The sequence below is a fragment of the Dasypus novemcinctus genome, chromosome 19 (genome assembly GCF_030445035.2).
Source record: "Dasypus novemcinctus isolate mDasNov1 chromosome 19, mDasNov1.1.hap2, whole genome shotgun sequence".
Taxonomy (NCBI): domain Eukaryota; kingdom Metazoa; phylum Chordata; class Mammalia; order Cingulata; family Dasypodidae; genus Dasypus; species Dasypus novemcinctus.
The window spans coordinates 26186619-26205919 of record NC_080691.1 but is presented as its reverse complement, the minus strand read 5'-3'; the positions used below and the strand labels follow the sequence as shown (position 1 = coordinate 26205919).

Below are 19301 nucleotides of genomic sequence, written 5' to 3'. Positions count from 1 at the left end.
GGTGGAACCCCGGATGATCACAGGTACTGGGCTCAAATCTTGATGTCACCATGTGCACTGGCTGTGTGACCTCAGGCAAGGAACTTAAGAGTCTCTGAGTTACTATTTCCTCATTTGAAGAAGGAGATGAGGATGATTTTTGTCTCCCTACCCGGTGGCTGGAGTGAATCTGCAAGATGAGACGGGTAGAGGGCTTAGCACCTTGACGGGCACGGGGTCAGTTCTCAGCAGACTGGGATGATGGTGGGGAAGCTGTATGCCTGCCCAGCAGCACAAGGGAACGGTCTTAACGGGGCAGGGCGTGGAGAAGGGGAGTGAGCTACTGCCAGGAGGGGAAAGGGACTGCCCTGGGGCATGTGGAAGAGAGAATGCTGCTGGGGGAAGGGGCCAGACTGCACGGAGGGTGTGGGAGAAGCCATGTGGACACCAGTGAGACCCAATGTCGACTTGAGGGATACAGAACTGCAAGGTAGTAAATGTGTTTTGTTTTAACACCAAGTCTGTGGTCATTCGTTACAGCAGCAACAGGCGACTGATGTGCCAGTTACTCACCTTCAGCGAGACCTGCTCTCGGAGTGTGGAGTTGGCGTAGGCGAAGGTGCTGGCCATCCCAATGCACACGGCAATGCCTGGGGGACAGAGCGGGGTCCAACAAAACCCTCTCAGACTGGTCAGGCGCAGCACGGGGGCTGCTGGGCACCAGGAGCGAGGTTAAAAAGATGCGCCCCTGGGCCCCTCTGGGTTTACGGACTGTTCACGGAAGAGAAAAATCCCACTTGTGGGGGATCATCAGGAAACCTGAGCCGTTCTTACTATAGGCTCTATTTCAGAATGGGACTTAGGCCACAGTGGAGGCACTTTATAACACCAGTTAGGAGCATGGGCTCTGCAGTGTGATAAGACCTGGGTTCAAATTCTGCCTCTGCCATTTCCTCTCTGTGTGAGCTTGGGTGAGTCATCGCATCCCTCTGAGCTTTAGTTTCCTCATCTTTAAACTGAGAGAAATAACAACAGTTACTTTACTCTTGGATGGGGATAATGTTTATAGAACATAATCTCTAGCAGTTAGTAAATAATCCCAATTATTACTTCTATTTCCTTTTTTTAAAAAAAGGTTTTTAAAAAATTTATTTCTCTCCCCTCTGTTGTCTGCTCTCTATGTCCATTCGCTGTGTGTTCTTCTGTATCCCTCGCATTCTTGTTAGCAGCACCAGGAATCTATGCCTCTTTTTGTTGCATCATCTTGCTATGTCAGCTCTGTGTGTATGGCACCCCTCCTGGGCAGGCTCTGCTTTTTTTGCACAGGGCAGCTCTTCTTGTGGGGTGCACTCCTTGCGTGTGGGGCTCCCCTATGTGGGGGACACCCCTGCGTGGCACGGGAATCCTTGCATCAGTACTGTGCGTGGGCTCATCACACAGGTCAGGAGGCCCTGGGTTTGAACCCTGTACCTTCTATATGATAGGTGGATGCTCTATCAGTTGAACCACATCTGCTTCCCTTTACTCCTACTTTCAAAAAGAACCTGAGATGTGCTATTTGTAATAAAAGCATATAGGGAAGTGGTTGTGGCTCAACTGATAGAGCGTCCACCTATCATATGGAGGGTTCAGGGTTCAATACCGAGGGCCTCCTGACCCGTGTGGTGAGCTGGCTCATGTGCAGTGCTGCTGCGCACAAGGAGGACCATGCCAAGTAGGGGTGTCCCCCATGTAGGGGAGCCCCATGTGCAAGGGGTGCGCCCTGCAAGGAGAGCTGCCCCACGCAAAAAAAAGCACAGCCTGTGGGAGTGGCACCACACACACGGAGAGCTGATGCAGCAAGATGATGCAACAAAAAAGAGACACAGTTTCCCAGTGCTGCATGACAAGAATACAAACAGACACAGAAGAAAACACTGTGAATGGTCAGAGAGAGCAGACAATGGGTGGGGGGAGGGAAGGGGAATGAAATAAATAAAGTAAATCTTAAAAAAAAAAGCATATGTAGGAAAAGATAATAAAACCATAAGTAATTAAGCTTTAGTGCTATTTGTGATAAAAGCATAATAGAAAAAGATAACAAAACCATAAGAAATTAAGCTTTAATATTAAAGGAGAAAAAAAATTCTGGCAGACAGGCAAACGTGACCTAACATGACCTGCGCCGATGGGGGTCCACACAGAATTTTATTCCATATTTCATTTAATTGTCCTCAAGCTTTTGCCACGTGGGAATCATCTTGGAGTTTTTTCAGAGTTGTGATTTCCCAATCCTACTTTTTGGGACCTGCAGACAGGATTCTAGTTTCATATGATGTGCAGAGTTTCTCATGCTTAGAGCTGGCTTTTATTTTTTCAGTTAAAAAATAATAATAACATGGACTCTGGGTATTTCTCCAGATCTGCTTTGTAAAAGATGCATTTTTTCACTGAAAACTATAAAATAAAAGCTGGTAACAACCCCGCTTTCTCTTCTCCTTTTGACTGAAAAACAAAAACCAAAAAACCCGAACACAACCAAAATAAAACATAACACCCTGCCAAAGGAAGAAGAAAGTGACAATAGCTGAGAATAAAACTTAGCTGTGAGACGGCATATTTCAGGGCGAGGGGAAACACGATGGTTTCCACGTTTAATGACAGAAAGGGAGGAGCTGATACGGTGGCACCCCACCAAGGAAAGCGGGTGATTTGAGGCAGCTGGCACTCTCCAGGGAGGGGCAAATAAGACACAAAGGACAGCCTAAAGGTCTCTAGAGATTTTCTTAGGGCAGGCCACACTGGACCAGAACAATAGCCTAGAAGCCCCAGGGCACAGCAGCATCAGAATCTAATAAAGACGAGTCACAGCAGTGCTAATAAAATGGAGCGGCGACCATTTATTGAATGCAGGTGGCAGGAAGGAGGGTAAACACTTTCTAAATGATCTTCCTTCCTAAGGCTGATAACAACAGGTAATATTTCTGGAGTACTTGCCATGTGCCAGTTTCTATGTTATGTACCAGACAGTATCAAATTAATATAATGAAAAGAACCACCTACATGTACACAGCACTTGCTACCTGCCAGGCACCATCCCAAGTACTTTACACATATTGACTCATTTCAAGATCAGTCCGGTCCTATGACACATGCATATTATGGCCCCCATTTTACAGATGAGGGGACAGAGGTACAGACAGGTGAAGGACCTGACTCAGGGTCACACTGCTAGGGCGGGGCGACGCAGTGTCAACTTCCAGATTCACACCAATCCACCACCTGAGAAAGTTTCCATCACAACCACCTCGTGCGGGATGAAAAAAGCCAGGCTCAGAGAAGGCCAGCGACTGGCCCAAAGTCACACAGTGGGTCAGCATTTGAACCCCGACTGACTCGGAAGCCCACACTGCCGGGCACGGTGCACCGCCCTCCTCGCGGGCCTGCGGAGGCCCCACACTGCTGCCGCAGGGCCCCCTCTTTCCCCCCCCCCCCCCCGGGCGGCAGGGGCCCCGGCACTCACCCAGCTTGTGCTGGAAGCAGACTTTGGCCAGCAGGATCAGAATGAAGGGCAGCCCCTTCTGCAGCCAGCAGACCACGGCCTTCAGCTCGGACAGCGCGGGGGCGGGCGTGCCGGGCGGCTCGTCGGGGCCGTCGTCGGCGTGCGCGCGGGGGTCGGCGCCCACGTGCTGCAGCAGGGAGGCGCCGCGGGGCGCGCCATGGTGGAAGTGGTGCGGCGCGCGGTGGTGGAACGCGCCGCCCTCGCCGCGGCCCGCGCCCTCCTCCCGGGAGGCCGGCATCTGCAGGAACACGTCCCCGCCGCCGGCCGCCGAGCCCAGCACCAGGCCGGCGGGGAACGGGGTGGCGGGGAGGCTGCCGGCCGGGAGCCCCGCGAGGCCCGAGAAGAGCGCCGGGGGCGAGGCGGCCTCGGCCTTCAGGCTTCCGAAGACGCCGCCTTCATCCACGCTCGCCTCGGGGCTGAGCACTTGGCTGCGATTTCTGGGGGACAGGGGGAAGGAAAGCCCCACCACGTCGGGTGTCGGAAGGAAAGACCGACACCACGCAGGGGGGAGGCTGGCGGACAAATAAGAGCAGCAATATTTAAGAGGGGGAGCAGTTGGGGCCTGCTTCCCACACTTGGAGGGCCGGGGTTGATCCCCAGTGCCTCCTAAGAAACGAAACAAAAAAAAAAAACAACTCAGGGGAGCCGAGGTGGCTCAGTGGTTCAGAGCTGGCTTCGCACATATGAGGTTCAATCTCCAGCCCCAGTACCTCAAAAAGCAATAGGGTCACAGCCTTTATTGATAACCAAGTAACAAAGTAACAGGCACTTTTCTAAGTGCTTTGCACCCATTAACTCATTAACTCATTAAATCCTACCAGCCTAGAGAGAGAGAAAGGAACTTGCCCAGAGCTGCACAGTTGGTAAAAGATGAAGCAGGGAGGATTCAAACTCAGGCAGGCTACCTCTGGAGTCCACATCTTACCCGCTACACTGTGCTGAAAACGGAACATGAGTTCTATGTTTCTAGAATAATATCAGGAACCCAAGGACTCCTGGCCCTGGAATCTTCCAGTTCAGTCACTCCAGTTCCCTAGACAGTCCAGCCTTAGTGAGTGGTGGTATTTGGCAGGCAGTGGATGGTAATAGGAAAACGACTTGAAGAGGCCCACGTACATCTGAATCCCAGCTTCACCCTTCCAGGGGCACCTTAGTACACTTGCACTGTTGCCTCAAAGGAAAGGAGGGCATAGACACCATTCGTGCACAGAATTCTTATGGGAAACAAATGTAAAATATCCTTTTCAATATACCTGGCACATAGCAGATGCTCAATAAATGGGAACTGGCCAAACTGCTCTTTTCCAGTTCCAAGGATGGGCCTCTGATATGGGAATCAGGCAAAGAATTCCATAGCCCTCTCAGAGCCATTGCGGAGGGGAGCAGAGAGCACCAGGAAACCCTCTGGAAATGGGAAGGCCAGTCTGGGTGCAGTTCCTCACGAGCCCCGAGTGCTGATACCATCTTACTTCTCCTGTGCTTGTCCTCTTTTCAAATGGACTCATGATTTGGACACTCAGTCTATACAACATGTGCCAGTGAAGCCAATCCGCTTGATGTGTGTTTGGGGAGGGGGGAGCCAAGAGCCTCCTCCTTCTCTTGGGCTGCAGGACACATCCTCCCCCATGGTGCTCCAATTACATCAGAAGCTTACTGAGAGTGACAGGTGAACTTCACAACCCGGGGAGCACAGTAGGTGCTCACTATCACCACCCAGTCACTAAATGGCAGTAGGGGGGTGCTGTGGGGAAGGTTTTATGCTGCCTTCAGAAACCAGAATGCATTTTTAAAAAGAAACAGTTGGACATCCTGGAAAAGGCAAAGCTATAGAGACAATTGAAAGATCAGCATTTGCCACCGGGTGTGGGGGGGGATGAAGAGAAGGAGCACAGGGTATTTTGAGGGCAGTGAAACTGTGTTGCATGATGCTATGATAGTGGATACATAACAATATGCATTTGTTAAAACCCTTAGAACTGTACCACACAGAGTGAACTCTAATGCAAACTATGGATTTGAATTAATAATAATATATCATTACTCATTTCCCAATTGTAATAAACACCACACCAGTACAAGATATCATTAATAGGAGAAGCTGTATATATGGGGTGTGGGGTGGGGAAGGTGTATACAGGAACTCTCCGTGCTTTCGGCATAAGTTTTCTATAAACCTAGATTGCTCTAAGAAAGAAAGTATACTAAAACAAAACCCAAACCAAACCACATGTATTTTAGCAGGACAATGGTTTTAGTGTCCTGCTAAAAGCCCTCCCAGGGTTTCCCATCCTAAGCTCCTTGCCACAGCCTCAGGTAAACCCTGTGGACAGGTACTAATAGCACCCCATTTTACAGATAAAGAACCTGAGGCTCAGAGACATGAATCTGTCAGAGGCCCTGGATTACCTGGCCCCGAACTCCCGTCTCACCTTGTGTGCCTTTCTCCCTATCCATAGGCCTCTGCACCCACCTTCGTGGGGTGACTGATACTCACCTCTTAGATTTCAGCTGAAATCTCTCATCCTTGGTGGAGGCTCCCTCTCTCCCAGACAGTGACAAGTCCCTGCTCCTCGCTTGGACAGAACTGGTCACAGTAGTCATTTTGTTGTCCCTCTGGACCTGTGGTTCTTAAGCCTGGCTGCACGTTATAAGAACTCAAGGTGGGTTTTGAAAAACACGGATGCCCAGGCCCCACTGTAGATGAACTGAATCAAAATCTTTGGCGGTGGGCCCAGGCATCTTCATTTTTCAAAGCCTCCCCGCAGCTGATTTTAATGTGCAACCAGTTCTGAGAACTTCCGTGTAGATTGGGCCCCACTGCCTGAGGCCAAAGCCCATGGCCGTTTTACTCCTCACTGTGTCTCAATTCCCCAGCACAATGGACCTGGCACACAGAAGCTGCTCAATAAATACTGCTTGAAAGAATGACTCAGTATACTCGAGACCCTGAGAAGGCCTGCAGTTTAAAAGTTAACTGTGTTTAAATCCAGTGTTACCAAACTCATTTGACCATGGCGTTCTTTCTTTTTCATGGAAAACCTGTTAATATCTTCCAGAACACCTGGGAAACACAGTAGTGGAAATGCTAGTCTGCAGAAACCTCAGAGTTGGTTTCTTTGGCTTCAAAACCTTGACCTGGGGGTAGGTTATGAACCTGGTGAAAAGGGGGAGGAGGGGGAACTTGCGGGCAATGACTGCCCCTCCACCATGTCCCCTTTCTGCTGCCTCCAAAAGCCCAGGAAATGTGTGGTCCTACTCCTTTGGGTCCTGGATAATCATAATAATAATAAGGATACAACAACCAACACCATGGCTATGACCCTCAAGGGTCCTTGAGCTTTTCCTGCACTTCATGAAGCTGTGCTCAGAAAGCAAGAGTCCTGGCAGGTCCTCACGTTGGCCCACGTGGGGGCATCCTCTCTTACCTGTCATCCTGCAGGGTCCTGGAAAGCCCTCCCAGCCCCCTTGAGCCTCCAGCACTTGAGAGTTCATGGGGCTCAGGGACCCTCCAGGGCTCCCAGGGAATACTCAGCCTACCAAGGGGCCTTTCACAGATGGCCTCTCTTCTCTGGGCCTCTCTTCAGTTTCCAGCCAAGATTTCAGCCTCAACGGGAAGAATATTCCTCAGGGGCAGAGGCTGCGTTTCCACCGTGGCCACTTAAGAGCTGGAGCTTGAAGCAGCCCAAGGGGAGAGAGGCAGCCAAAATGTGGTGGGTCAAAGCACAGACTTTGGGTGCCAAGAGCCCAGGGTGCAAATCTCAGCCCTGCCATTACCTGGCTGTGTGACTTCTCCTCTCTGAGCCTCAGTTTCCTCATTTGTAAAGTGTGAGAAAAAATAGTCCTGAATGCATTGGGTTAATGTCAGGGGAGCACAGAGTAAGCTCTCAATAGATGGTGGCCATTATTTTTCAGGCACGGTCTCTGGCCCCGACATCTCATTGTTCCTTTGAGAGCAGACAGCACATCTGTCTTCAGAGGCTGGAAAACAGCTTCAACAAGCAGGCTTTTAATACACCAGGTCTGTGTTTGGGCATTTTCACACTCATTCCCTCATTCATGGACAACCTCGAGTTTTGCTGCCTGCTATTTATGAATGGGGAAACTGAGGCCAAGGGTGAAGTCACTTGCCACAGGCACCATGGCTGGGAAGTAGCTGGGCTGGGATTTTGGCCAAGGGTCATCTGACTTAAGGTGCAGACCAGGCAGGCTTGATACAAAACTCAGTCCCAGGGAAGCGGATGTGGCTCAAGCAATTGGACTCCTATCTACCATTTAGAGGTCCAGGGTTCAATACCCAGGGCCCTCCTGGTGAAAGCAAGCTGGCCTATATGGTGAGCTGGCCCATGCTGAGTGCTCTTCACGCAGAAGTGCTGCCTTGCATAAGAGTGCTGGCCTGCACAGAGAGCTGGCGCAGCAAAACAACAACAAAAGGAGACACAGAGAAGAGACACAGCAGACCAGGGAGCTGAGGTAGCGTAAGAGAATGAGCACCTCTCTCCCATTCCGGAAGGTCCCAGGATGAGTACCCAGAGCTGCCTAATGAGAATACAAGCAGACACAGAAGAACACACAGCGAATGCACACAGAGAGCGGACAACGGGTGGAGTGGGGAGAAATAAATCAATCTTTAAATCTTAAGGAAAAAACAAAAACAAAACTCAGTCCCAGTGCTGGGACTCGTGGATGTTGTTTGGGAGTTTGGAGTCAGCCCTGATATTGCAGGGGGCCTGTAACGGGGTGGGAGGGAGGGGAAGCTTGGCTGCCTGCTCCCTGGCAGTGGGTGTTAGAACTGCGCAGGGGCGGGGGCTTGTAGACTGTCAAAACCTGAGAACAGGCCCCACGCTGCGTACCCTCTTGGGTTTCAATGGCTAGAAATTCTAGCTCGGGAGCCGAGTGGCTCACTTGTCGCACAGGCTTTGAGAATTGCCACAATAGCAAGAGCAAGCAAGCTATTATGCGTGTGATATTTAGAGGAAGGCTGAGCAGTTTCCAAGTGATTCTCCTTTGCTCCTCTAACAACTAACCCTGAGAGGTGGGTATGACTCAATCCAGTTTTGGGTTTCCTCTCATCACACGAAGCCGGGAGCCCCCTGATGGAACCAAAGCGGGGGATGCCTACCTTTCGGGTGGAACGTTTTCTGTGTTGCTGCTGTGGCGCCTCTGCATCTTCCTTAACACCTGAAAGCGAACACGCGGCATGAGCCGGAGCTTCCAATCACTCCCATGGCCTGCCTGGGTGCCATGGCAACCATAAATAAGTAGTAGTCATACGGTACATTCCTAGAGCTCAGCTGACTTTTTCAAAACCATGCTTTGATCTTTTATGTCACTCGACCCCTACCACAGTCCCAAGGGGAAGGTCTTCTCTCTCTTTGTTATGGGATGAACTCTGTCATTGTCGTCATTCCCACCCCCCCAACTCCCCACAGAAGATAGGCTCAAATCCTAAATCCTCTGTGAATGGGACCTTATTTGGAAAAAGGGTCACTGAAGAAATCATTAGTTAAGGTGAAGTCACACTGGATTAGGGTGGACCTTTGTCCACTATGACCAGTGTCCTTAGGAGAGGCACAGAGAGCCACAGGGAGGCGGCCACGTGAAGATGAACGTGACTACAAATCGTGAACACCAAAGCTTGCCAGCCACACCAGAAGCTGGAAGAGGCAAGGGAGGAGTCTTCCCTAGGCCCTCCGGAGGGAGCATGGCATTGCAGACCCCGTGATTTCACACTTCTGGCCTCCAGCACTGAGAGAAGACATTTCTGTTGTTTGAAGTCACTGGCTTTGCAGCAGCCCTTGGAAACTAAGACAGCAGGTTCCCATTTCACAGATGAGGCAGAGGAGACCCAGAGAGGGGCCTGAAGGGAAGGCAGGGGCGGGGGGTGAGTCCCCTCAGGTGAGAGGAGAAAGGAGCAAACTGTGCAGCAAAGAGGAGGCAGGAGAAGGTGAAGTGACTTCACTCTTGACTGGTGGTAAAGAGACACGGGTTCTAGAATGATGCTGCCCCTAACTTGCTGTGTGACCCTGGATAAATCAATAGCCTTTCTGGGGCCTCAGATTCCCCATCTGTTAAATGTGAGGGGTGGGGTGGCTGGCTGCAGAGCGTCCTGCCAGCCTTCACATTTCATAAAGTGGTAATGAAGGTGTGACTTCTAAGGGAGACATGTCACCTGGTTCAATGTGAGGAGCCACATGGACTTCAGAACTCCATGTTGACAATACCCAAGGTGGGCATTCAGGGCTCGTGCAGGGAACGTGACTGCCGGATCCCAGAGAGAGCAGTCCTGCCCCTCGTCTTCCTCTTCTGAGAGAAGCACAAGTCAGGGGACCTTACGAGAGACTTCGGACCCTGGAGGGAAGAGAAGGCCTGGGTGAACATTCCATGGGACACCTTGAATCTGACAGTAAGCCTTGGGGAGCCCTGCGTAGTTGCAACCATATCATTCCATCTGCTCATTATCTCTCTTAAGTCTCTCACTGACCCCTCTGTGGGATTCTTCAGGATAGTCATGATCTTAATGTACTTTGTCCTACTGTCAAACTATATGAATATGGAGTGGGGACTATGGAAAAGCCTATCTTTTAGGCTCTCCAATGGCTTCTTGTGGCAATCAGAATAAAGCTCTATCCACAGCCTCCAGGTTTCTCCTGGTGTCATCTCACCTACATTTCTTTCTTTCTTTTTTTTTTTTTTAAAGATTTATTTATTTATTTAATTCCCCTCCCTCCCCCGGTTGTCTGTTCTCTGTGTCTATTTGCTGCGTCTTGTTTCTTTTGTCTGCTTCTGTTGTCGACAGCAGTACGCGAAGTGTGGGCGGCGCCATTCCTGGGCAGGCTGCACTTTCTTTCGTGCTGGGTGGCTCTCCTTATGGGGCGCACTCCTTGCGCGTGGGACTCCCCTACGTGGGGGACACCCCTATGTGGCAGGGCACTCCTTGCGTGCATCAGCACTGCGCATGGGCCAGCTCCACACGGGTCAAGGAGGCCGGGTCAGGAGGCCCGGGGTTTGAACTGCGGACCTCCCATGTGGTAGGCGGATGCCCTAACCACTGGGCCAAGTCCATTTCCCATCATCTACATTTCTAACATCATTTCTCTCCAACTTTCTTCTTCTTTAATTTCCCATCAGTCACGCTGGAGTTTCTGTTCCTCAAATGTGCCAGTTTGTCCCTGCCCCAGGGCTTTTGTACTTGCTTTTCCCTTTCCCTGTAATGTCCCCTCAGGTCAAATGTCATCTCCTCCCAAAGGCCGTTTCTCACCCTCCTGACTCCCAACATTGCCCTATTTTGTTTTCTTCATAGCATATTTTACATGGTTGCTTATTTATTATATATATATGCTCTGTCCCCATTAGAATGTAAATGCCACAAAAACAGGGATCCTGCCTGGCTCACTCCTTCACCTCAGCATCTAGAACAATATCTGGCCCAAAGGAACACTCGACAAGTACTCAACAAATACTTATTCAATGACCACAATATCTATGAGTTTTGCAGTTACCTTTTTTTAGATCCCTAGTCCCCTCCCTTACCTTTTGCCTTGGGAAGGAATAAAGGCCATACATTTTCCATAAATAAGTTTAGCTTCTTTGAATTTTTTTTTTTTCCAGCACCAAAGACGGTATCTGACTTCTAGCTCATGGCATCATAATTGGCTGTCGAATGGCTTCCTAATCCTGACCAGCCTTCTTGAGGGGCAGAACTGCTGTTACCAGGGCTAATAATTGGCCAGACAGTCCACCAGCTAAGCCTAATTGAGAAATGGGTCAGCAGCACCACCTGCATTAAGTGAAGGAAAGCTCACTATGTAAGTATTTTCCAAGCACTCACGATCTCAGCTTAATGTTCAGCGATGCCTCCGCGCTATCCCCGATCATATGCAATTCTTTGTGGGGGGAAACTCAGTACTCAGTATCCCAACGTTTTCATCCACAAACGTGGATCTTAAATCAAATGCCCAAGATTCTACATTCAGATGCTTGCTTTTAAAAGGGCTTCAGATTCTGTTGGAAGGCCCTACGTAATTTTTCCATCATCGATTTCTGGAATAAATGTTTGCACTTGGAATGCATATGAATTACTGAATGAAACCCATTCAACCCTCTTCTCCACAAATCTCATTACATCCCTATGAAGGATTACACCAAGATTTTTCCAGGCATGCGATATTTCAAGTCGCGCCCCCCAGCATGCAAGGAGGCATCTCCTGCGTTACTTGCATTGGAAGCAGGCAGGTGCACTTCGGGTACAATATCACAGGCGTTTTTCATTCCTGCAACCAACGCACAGGGCAAAACGCTGTGCAGGACTGCAAGGGTAGGAGACGATACGGACCATCCCGGGGATAAAAAAAACGAGTTCTGTATTTACCTGTCCAGACAATTCAGCAATCACAGCGGCATCTCTCACGTCTAGCCAAACCAATCACTCGCCGGGTTCTGTCAGCACGTGACTTCCGAGTGCTTCCGGCCTCAGGTTGGGTTTTCTCCTAGGCTTCCCAGAGCCGACGCGAGGACCCGGGTACCACCACTCCCCCCGCACGCACACGATCGCCCGCCCTCTTTTCCGGGATAGAGCCAATAGGAGGCCGCCTCTCCGCAGGGCCCAATGGTGAGGAGGCCCTGAGCGGTGCCGGCGGGTGACGCGAGCGGAGGGGAGGAGGGGCGTGCAGCGCGGTCACGTGGGCGCGGGGAGGCTGTCGGGAGCTGGCAGAGCCGCGGGTGGCGGAGCGCGCCCGGGTTGCTAGGGATGGAGCTCCCGGGGCTGTAGGGGCCATGCCGCCCGGGCCCCGGGCCTGCCCCGCTCCGCGCCGGGATGGTGAACCTGGCGGCCATGGTGTGGCGCCGGCTTCTGCGGAAGAGGTGGGTGCTCGCCCTGGTCTTCGGGCTCTCGCTCGTCTACTTCCTCAGCAGCACCTTCAAGCAGGTCAGTGGCCGCCTTCCCTCCCCGCGTTTGCTCCGGGCGCCTCGAGGAGCTCCCGCGTCCGCCGTGCTGGCCCGCGACGGGAGGGAAGCGGGCAGGGCGGCGGCGCTGCGGTGGCTGAGTGCCCGGCGCGCTGTGCCGCCTTCTCGGGAGGGGGCGGGGGGATTCCCGTACCGGGTCTACGGGGCGAAGGGACCTGCCGGTTTCCGTGATGCCTGGGACGAGAAGGCGTTGCCTAGTCCTGGGGCAGACCTGGGACTCGAGCCCAGTGCTGGGCCCTAACCCTGCTGCGAGGGCCGTTCTTGCCGCCAGCGTGCTTCTCACCTGCCTGGCTTAATGCTGAGAGGGGGCGTGCATTTTCTCAGATAAATCTTGGCGGCAGTCCTGGGAGGTGGGTGACTCTGGATAAAGTGGGGGAACCCAGGCTGGGTTTGGTGGAGATGATCCGGCCCGGTACGTGGCGGAACCTCGAAGCCAGCGGGGGCGTGGCTGACATTCGTTTATTTTGGGGTTCCGCGGTGCCTTTTTCATGTATAAAACTTGTTTGAGTGGAATTTTCATCCCACTTACCATCCCCTTAGTTTTTTTCCCATGTGATACATTCTGGAAGAAATGGCAGGATGCTTTGTTGTAAAATGCTACCCAAAGCAGTAAGAAGTTTGTTCAGTAGCCTGTCTTGAGCGTTTGGATTTTTAGAAAGGGTATGCCTACCTGTGCTGTTGTCCTGATGCAATTATCACAAGCTCCTCTTTTCACTCTCAAGTGAATTGTATAAATACAGAATATAAATGAATAGACAGTAAATAAACTGCATGGTCACTCTCGTTTTAGAGAATTGGGGGAAGCAATGAAAAGAATATAGGAAGCTCTATCCTCCCTCTCCCTCCTTAGGCAGAGAGACTGAGTGTTGTATACCTCTTTTCTTGGCTGGATCTGTGGATGAAGTCCACATGAATTACTTTGCTCAGTGTCTTCTGTCTCCTGCCACCCCACAGGCACTTTCTCATAGTCTCTGTCTGGTGGACCTCTGAATGTTGTAGCCAGGATTCAGTCTTGTTTCTTCTTTGTCTGACTCAGGTGTACACCTCTGCCCTGGTTTTTTAAATACAAACTGTGTGCTGTTGACATCTTAGTTTTTAATTCCAGCCTAGATCTATAGAAAATTCCAAATTCTTACATCCTTTTGGCTCCTTGACATCTCATTTTGAGTGTGTGACTCCTCAGACAATCCAAACAGCTCTTGATACTCTGCCCACCCTCACCAACATTTGTTCTCTGCCCACCCTCAACAACATTTGTTCTTCTGCTAGGCTTTCCAGTCTCACCAAATGTTCTTACTCTTTACCAGGTTCAAGCAACAGGTAACTTTCTTCTTCTTCTTCTCTCATGCTCTACATCCAAAATATTGACTCTGTCTCCACAGATATCCTGAATCTGTTCATTTCTCCTAATTGTCACTGCCTACACCCTAGTCCAAACCACTGTCATCTCTTATCTGTCTCTCTGCAGTAGCCTACCACCATGCCTCTGCTGCCTTCCTTGTCCTATAATCTAGTCTCTACCCAGCAGAACAGGTGATCTTTAAAAAAAGAAAAGGGAAAATCAGATCACTTCATTCCTCCGTGCCTAATTCTTCTTTGGGATCTAATTGCTCTCAGATCAAAACCCAGACTCCATTCCAAGATCTCTGCATGGTTAAATCTTTTTCATCATGTCAGGTCAGGCTAACTTATAGGCTCAGGCCATACCACATGACTCAGTCTAAATTAAATTACTTCAGTTCCTTGCTCACAAACCTGTTTTATTTTCTTCATTATAGGAATCACTAACTGAACATTTCTTGTTCATTTACTTGTTCATCTGTCTTCTTTCACACTCCCATTCAGAATGTGATCTCTTAAGAATAGGGACCTTGCATCTTGTTCATAGAATCCCCAGCCCCTAGAATACTAGGCATTCCAGCACTTTGTGGGCACTCCCATCTAGGGTGAACAAATGAGTGAGTGAATGGTCATCTTTTAATTGGGATAGCTTTCCCTTTCTTCTCAGTCTGATACACTCCTACTCATTTTTCATGTCTTAGCTCAGATGCTGTCTACTCTCATAACCTTACCCTTCTACTGCTTTTTAAATATTCCAGGAGACCTGTTCATTTTAAAAATTATTACTATTATTTGTGTCTATGTGTTCGTGTCTCTTTAACCAGTGATTTGTGACCATGGTAGACTTATGGGGAGAATGACTATGACTCTCCTAAATCTGTTGGTGCTGAGGTTCTAACCCCTGTTCCCCACCCCCAGCCTAAGAAACTCTGTCCTGTTAGGCCTTAACACATTGTAAAATTGCTGTGATAGGTCTTTTTTCTGGAAGATGACTAAATTTCAGTAAAGAGGGATTACCTGTCTCGTTTTTCCGTTCTCAGCACCCAGTCCTGAACTGATGCATACTTGACACCCAGTACATTTTAAGTTAAAGAACCAGCCCCACCCCCTCTTTAGTTGTCCTTCATGGGTAACTGTTTCTCTGGTTCTGTTCTGACCATTATGAAAGGAAGCACTGACCTATAAGCCTGGAGAACATAGACTTAATCTAATAATGCCGAACGTTTATGGAGTACATGTTCTGCCATGCTCACCTTCTTGTATGTGTAACTCAAACTGACAGTAACCCTATGGCCTCTGTTTCCTGGATGAGAACTGAGGCCCAGAGTTAAGGAATGTGCTTGTGGTCACACTGAGGGTCAGTGTTGAAGCTGGGCTAGCTGGCCTCAATGTCCATGCCTGTAAACACTGCACTAGAGCTGCCACAGACCCCAGCTCTGCTACTCACAATATCCCCGAGCTGGCATTGCATCTGTTATGAGAGAGTTGAAGTAGGTGATCTCTGGAATCTTATCAACACCCACTCCCTCTTTTCCTGTGAAGAGTTCTGCCACATTTTTCAGTGACTGAAAAAATCTAAAAGTAATATGTTTGTATTCTAAAATCAATCAATAAAGAGTTGTAAAAGCCAGAGCAATGACTGCCCCTCAATTTTCTTTATTCCCACCTCCCTGAGAAAACATGTCAGCTATTTGGTATATATCCTTTCACCATTCTCTGTGATTATACAAACTTAGATAAACAAAATCAAATAAATAGGTTTTTGTAAAGATAAATAGAGTAGTGGAATGTACAAGTGTGTTTGTGTGTGTCTTACTATATCATGAATATCTGGCCAGGCCAATATGCAGGGATCTAAATTCTTTTTCAGGGCTGCATAATATTCTTTAGTATATGTATCAGTTTTCTAGGGTATGATGAATTACCATAAACTTGGTGGCTTAACACAACAAAAATGTATTCTCTTATAGTTCTGGAGTTTAGAAGTCCAAAATCAAGCTGATGGGAGGGCCAGATTCCCTCTGCAGGTTCTAGGGGAGACTCCTTCCTTGCCTCTTCCAGCTCCAGGCCTGTGGCAGCACCACTCCAATCTCTGCTTCCATCTTCGCGTAGGGCTGTACATGGCCTTCTCACCCTTGTGTGTCTCAAATCTCCCTCTGCCTTTCTCTTATGAGGATGCCTGTCATTGAATTTAGGGCCCACCTTAAATCCAGGATAATCTCATTTTGAGATCCTTAACTTAATTACATTCACAAAGACCCATTTTTTCAAATCAGGTCATAGGCACAGTTTTCAGGAGGACATATCTTTGGGAGGCTACTATTTGACTACAATATGGATATATTTATTTTAACTATTTCCATTAAAAAAATTTTTTATTTTATTTCCCCCTTCCTTCCCCCTCCCTCTGCCCTGCTGTTTTTGCTGTCTGTACCCATTTCCTATGTGATCTTTATCTGTTTGTCTTTTTGGTCTTCTCTTCTCATTGTTTGTCCTCTAGAATTCACTGGGATTTGATCCTGGTGACCTCTGATATGGAGAAAGTTTCCCTGTTAGCTGCACCACCTCAGTTCCTGGTCTTTCCGGTGCTTCGCTTTGACTCTCCCCTTTGTCTCTCTTTTGTTGCGTCAGCATCTTGCTGCATAACTCACTTGCATGGGCACTAGCTTACCACATGGGCACTCTCGCCGTGCAGGCACCCAGCTCGCCATGTGGTCACTGGCTCACCACACGGACACTAGCTCGCCGCACAGGCACGCTTTCTCTTCTTTTTCACCAGGAGGCCCCAGGGATTGAACCCGGGTCCTCCCATATGGTAGGCAGAAGCCCTATCACTTGAGCTACATCCACTTCCCGTAACTATTTCCTTTTGCTCAATAATGCTGCCTCCTGATCATCCCAGAACACAGGGACATACAATAATAAGCATTTACCCTCCTGGACACAGGTGCATGGGTCAGCGAGTGTGACTCTGCTCCACACTTTGCTCTACACATCTGCTGAGCCCCAGGCTGGAGGGCCATGTTCTCATGGCAGGTCACTGGGAAATAAGGGGGTGAGCCCAACTGCAGGAGCACATCTCAACCCTTTAGTCCCATCATTCCACTCATACCCCATTGGCTAAAGCAAGCCACGTGTCCAAGTACAAAGTCAAAGGACAGAGAAGTGTTCCTAGCCCGCAATGAGGCCATGGCAAGAGTATGGATTATCATAGAACCTCAGGGGAGTGGAGGGGCCAGTACTTCAGGCTACTGTGATGGGTGTGCAGCTTGGTGCACTACTCTAGACAATGCTGCTAAACATACTTGTGCACATATCCATATGAAGGAAAAGAAGAATGCTGGGCAAAGGGTATATGCATTTTCCAATTCAGTAGATATTGCCAGAGTACTTTCTATAAATGTGGCAATCCATAATGTCAGCTTTATATATGAAAGCCCATTTTCTTTCAATCTTATCTGTACTGGTTAGTATAGATTTCAGAAATGTTTGCCAGTCTGACAAGTAAAAAATAGTATCTTTTGTTTTTAAAAGTCTCTTGTATGAAAAAGATAAAATGTGTGTGTGTTTCCATAAAGAATCTCTATAAGGATACACAAGAAAAAGATAAGACAATGATTACCTCTAGGAAAAAGAACTAGGTAGCTAGGTAGCTGAAGGTCAGGGATAGGAGACAGACACATTTTTACTGCATAACCTGTTTCCTTTTTACATTTTGTATGTGTGTATTATCTATTCAAGACTACATCATTTTTGGTACTTCTTGTTTTAAAAAATAAGAATTTCAGGAGGGTGATAGCAAAGCATTAAACCAAGCAGAAGAGTTTTTTTTTTCTTTTTTTGGAGGCACTGGGGATTGAACCTGGGACCTCGTACATGCAAAGTGGGCACTCAACCACTGAGCTATAACCGCTACCCTAGAAGGTCCTTTTAAGTACAGGCCCAGGTGTGACTGCACAGACTGCACCCCCGTGAAGCTGGTCCTGGTAACCTAACAGACGCTCTTCCTTCTTGCTCCTTCCCCACCCAACACAGGTGTTGGGAGTTACTCTGGAGGGCCATACTGCCAGGTTATGTTGAGTTATACTCTTTAACAGAAATGTAAGAGAGGGCTGCTTTCCCCACACCTTCACCAGTGCATGTTTTATTAGCCTTTTTATCTTGTCATTTAAATGGATTAAAAATGGTACTTCATAGTTTTAATTCATGTTTTCATAATTGATTTTCATATACTGAACACCATTTGGGGGTTGCCTTTTCTGAGAATGACTAGTTTATATTGTGTTGTTCATTTTTCATGTTTAAAACTTTCATTTGTCTGGAATTTGTTTTGGTGTAAGGTATGAGATAAGGATCCAATTAGATTTTTTTTCCAGTTGACTACTATGTTAGTCAAGGTTCTCTAGAGAAACAGAATCAACAGGAGATATCTGTAAATAGTATGCGATTTTATAAAATTCTCTCATGTGACCATGGGGATGCACAAGTCCAAATTCTGCAGGGAGGCTGCAAATCAGGGGCTGGGATGAAGGTCCTCCATGAGTTCCCAGGAAATGTTGGCTGTCCAAAGTCCAGCTGGAAAATTCTCTTAGAATGCTGAAATCACTTCCCCTTTTAAGACATTCAACTGATTGGATAAAACATCATTCATTGCTGACGGCAGTCTCCTTGATTGATTGTAGATGTAATCAGCCATCTATGCAGTCAACTCACTAATGGTTAAAGTCCATGAGTGTCCTTGTATTATAATTAGCCCAATGCTTGCTTGACCAAACAGCTGGACACAATTACCTGGCTGAGGTGACACATTAGCCTAACTATCACAACTACCAACACCATTATTGAATTATTTTTGGTTCACTGATATGAAATGTTACCTTTATGTTCATAGTCATGCCCAATTAAATTTGGGTTTATTTTTGGACTTTGTATTCTTTCATTTATCTCTGTGTTCATGTGCATGAATTATTAATATTAGCACTAAAATTTTGGATGTTAAAGATATTTAAAAGTATATGTTTAACAATAAACTCTAATGTAAGTAGTGTGCTAAAACTAATAGTATAATTAGCATTATAATGGTTCATGAATTGTAACAAAGGTACCACACTAATACAAAATGTTAAAGTAAACTGTGTGTGTGGGGGTATATAGGAACACTACTGTCTGCATGATGTTTTTGTAAACTTAAAACTGTTCTAATAAAATTAAAATATATATTTAAAATCTGATAAACCTAGTTCTCATGTTTTCTTCTGAATGTTTCTAGCAAGTCTTACTAATTTTTTAAAATATTGAATTTAGAATTAGCTTGTCTAGTACCAAAGCAATACTGTTGGTATTTTTATTGATATTGCATTACATTTAGATTAATGAAGGGAGATTTGATATTTTATGATGGGTATTTCAAATCAAGACTGTGAGGTTAGATTATTAAGCAGCAAATATCACTTTTTCACCCTACTTCTTGGAAGAATGT

At 47.9% G+C, this 19301-nt stretch overlaps 2 protein-coding genes across 19 annotated transcripts in view; one reads left to right on the top strand and one right to left on the bottom strand.

Moving 5' to 3' along the window:
- The window catches only part of RNFT2 (ring finger protein, transmembrane 2), a 92640-nt gene extending 80567 nt beyond the window's left edge, over positions 1 to 12073 (bottom strand). For 2 of the 5 annotated variants that reach the window (XM_058281417.2, XM_058281419.2), the window contains exons 1-5: positions 11889 to 12063; positions 9690 to 9868; positions 8640 to 8698; positions 3482 to 3957; positions 553 to 629 (exon numbers count right to left, since the gene is read on the bottom strand). In XM_058281417.2, coding sequence (XP_058137400.1) covers positions 553 to 629; positions 3482 to 3957; positions 8640 to 8698; positions 9690 to 9713 — 636 coding nt within the window. In that variant the 5' untranslated portion in view covers positions 9714 to 9868; positions 11889 to 12063. Of the gene's footprint in view, positions 1 to 552; positions 630 to 3481; positions 3958 to 6014; positions 6215 to 8639; positions 8699 to 9689; positions 9869 to 11888 lie in introns of those variants that run through there. The other 3 variants (XM_023589775.3, XM_058281418.2, XM_004461894.5) reach the window with 2 other exon arrangements.
- A 97-nt stretch (positions 12074 to 12170) lies between these two features.
- SPRING1 (SREBF pathway regulator in golgi 1) overlaps positions 12171 to 19301 on the top strand; it is a 181013-nt gene continuing 173882 nt past the window's right edge. For 11 of the 14 annotated variants that reach the window (XR_009181824.2, XR_011646503.1, XR_009181826.2 and 8 more), the window contains exon 1: positions 12199 to 12443. Coding sequence is in view for 4 of the 14 variants with exons in the window: in XM_023589778.3 (XP_023445546.2) it covers positions 12333 to 12443 (111 nt within the window). In the remaining 10 variants the exon portion in view is untranslated. Of the gene's footprint in view, positions 12444 to 19301 lie in introns of all 14 variants that reach the window. The other 3 variants (XM_004461896.5, XR_011646502.1, XM_058281416.2) reach the window with 3 other exon arrangements.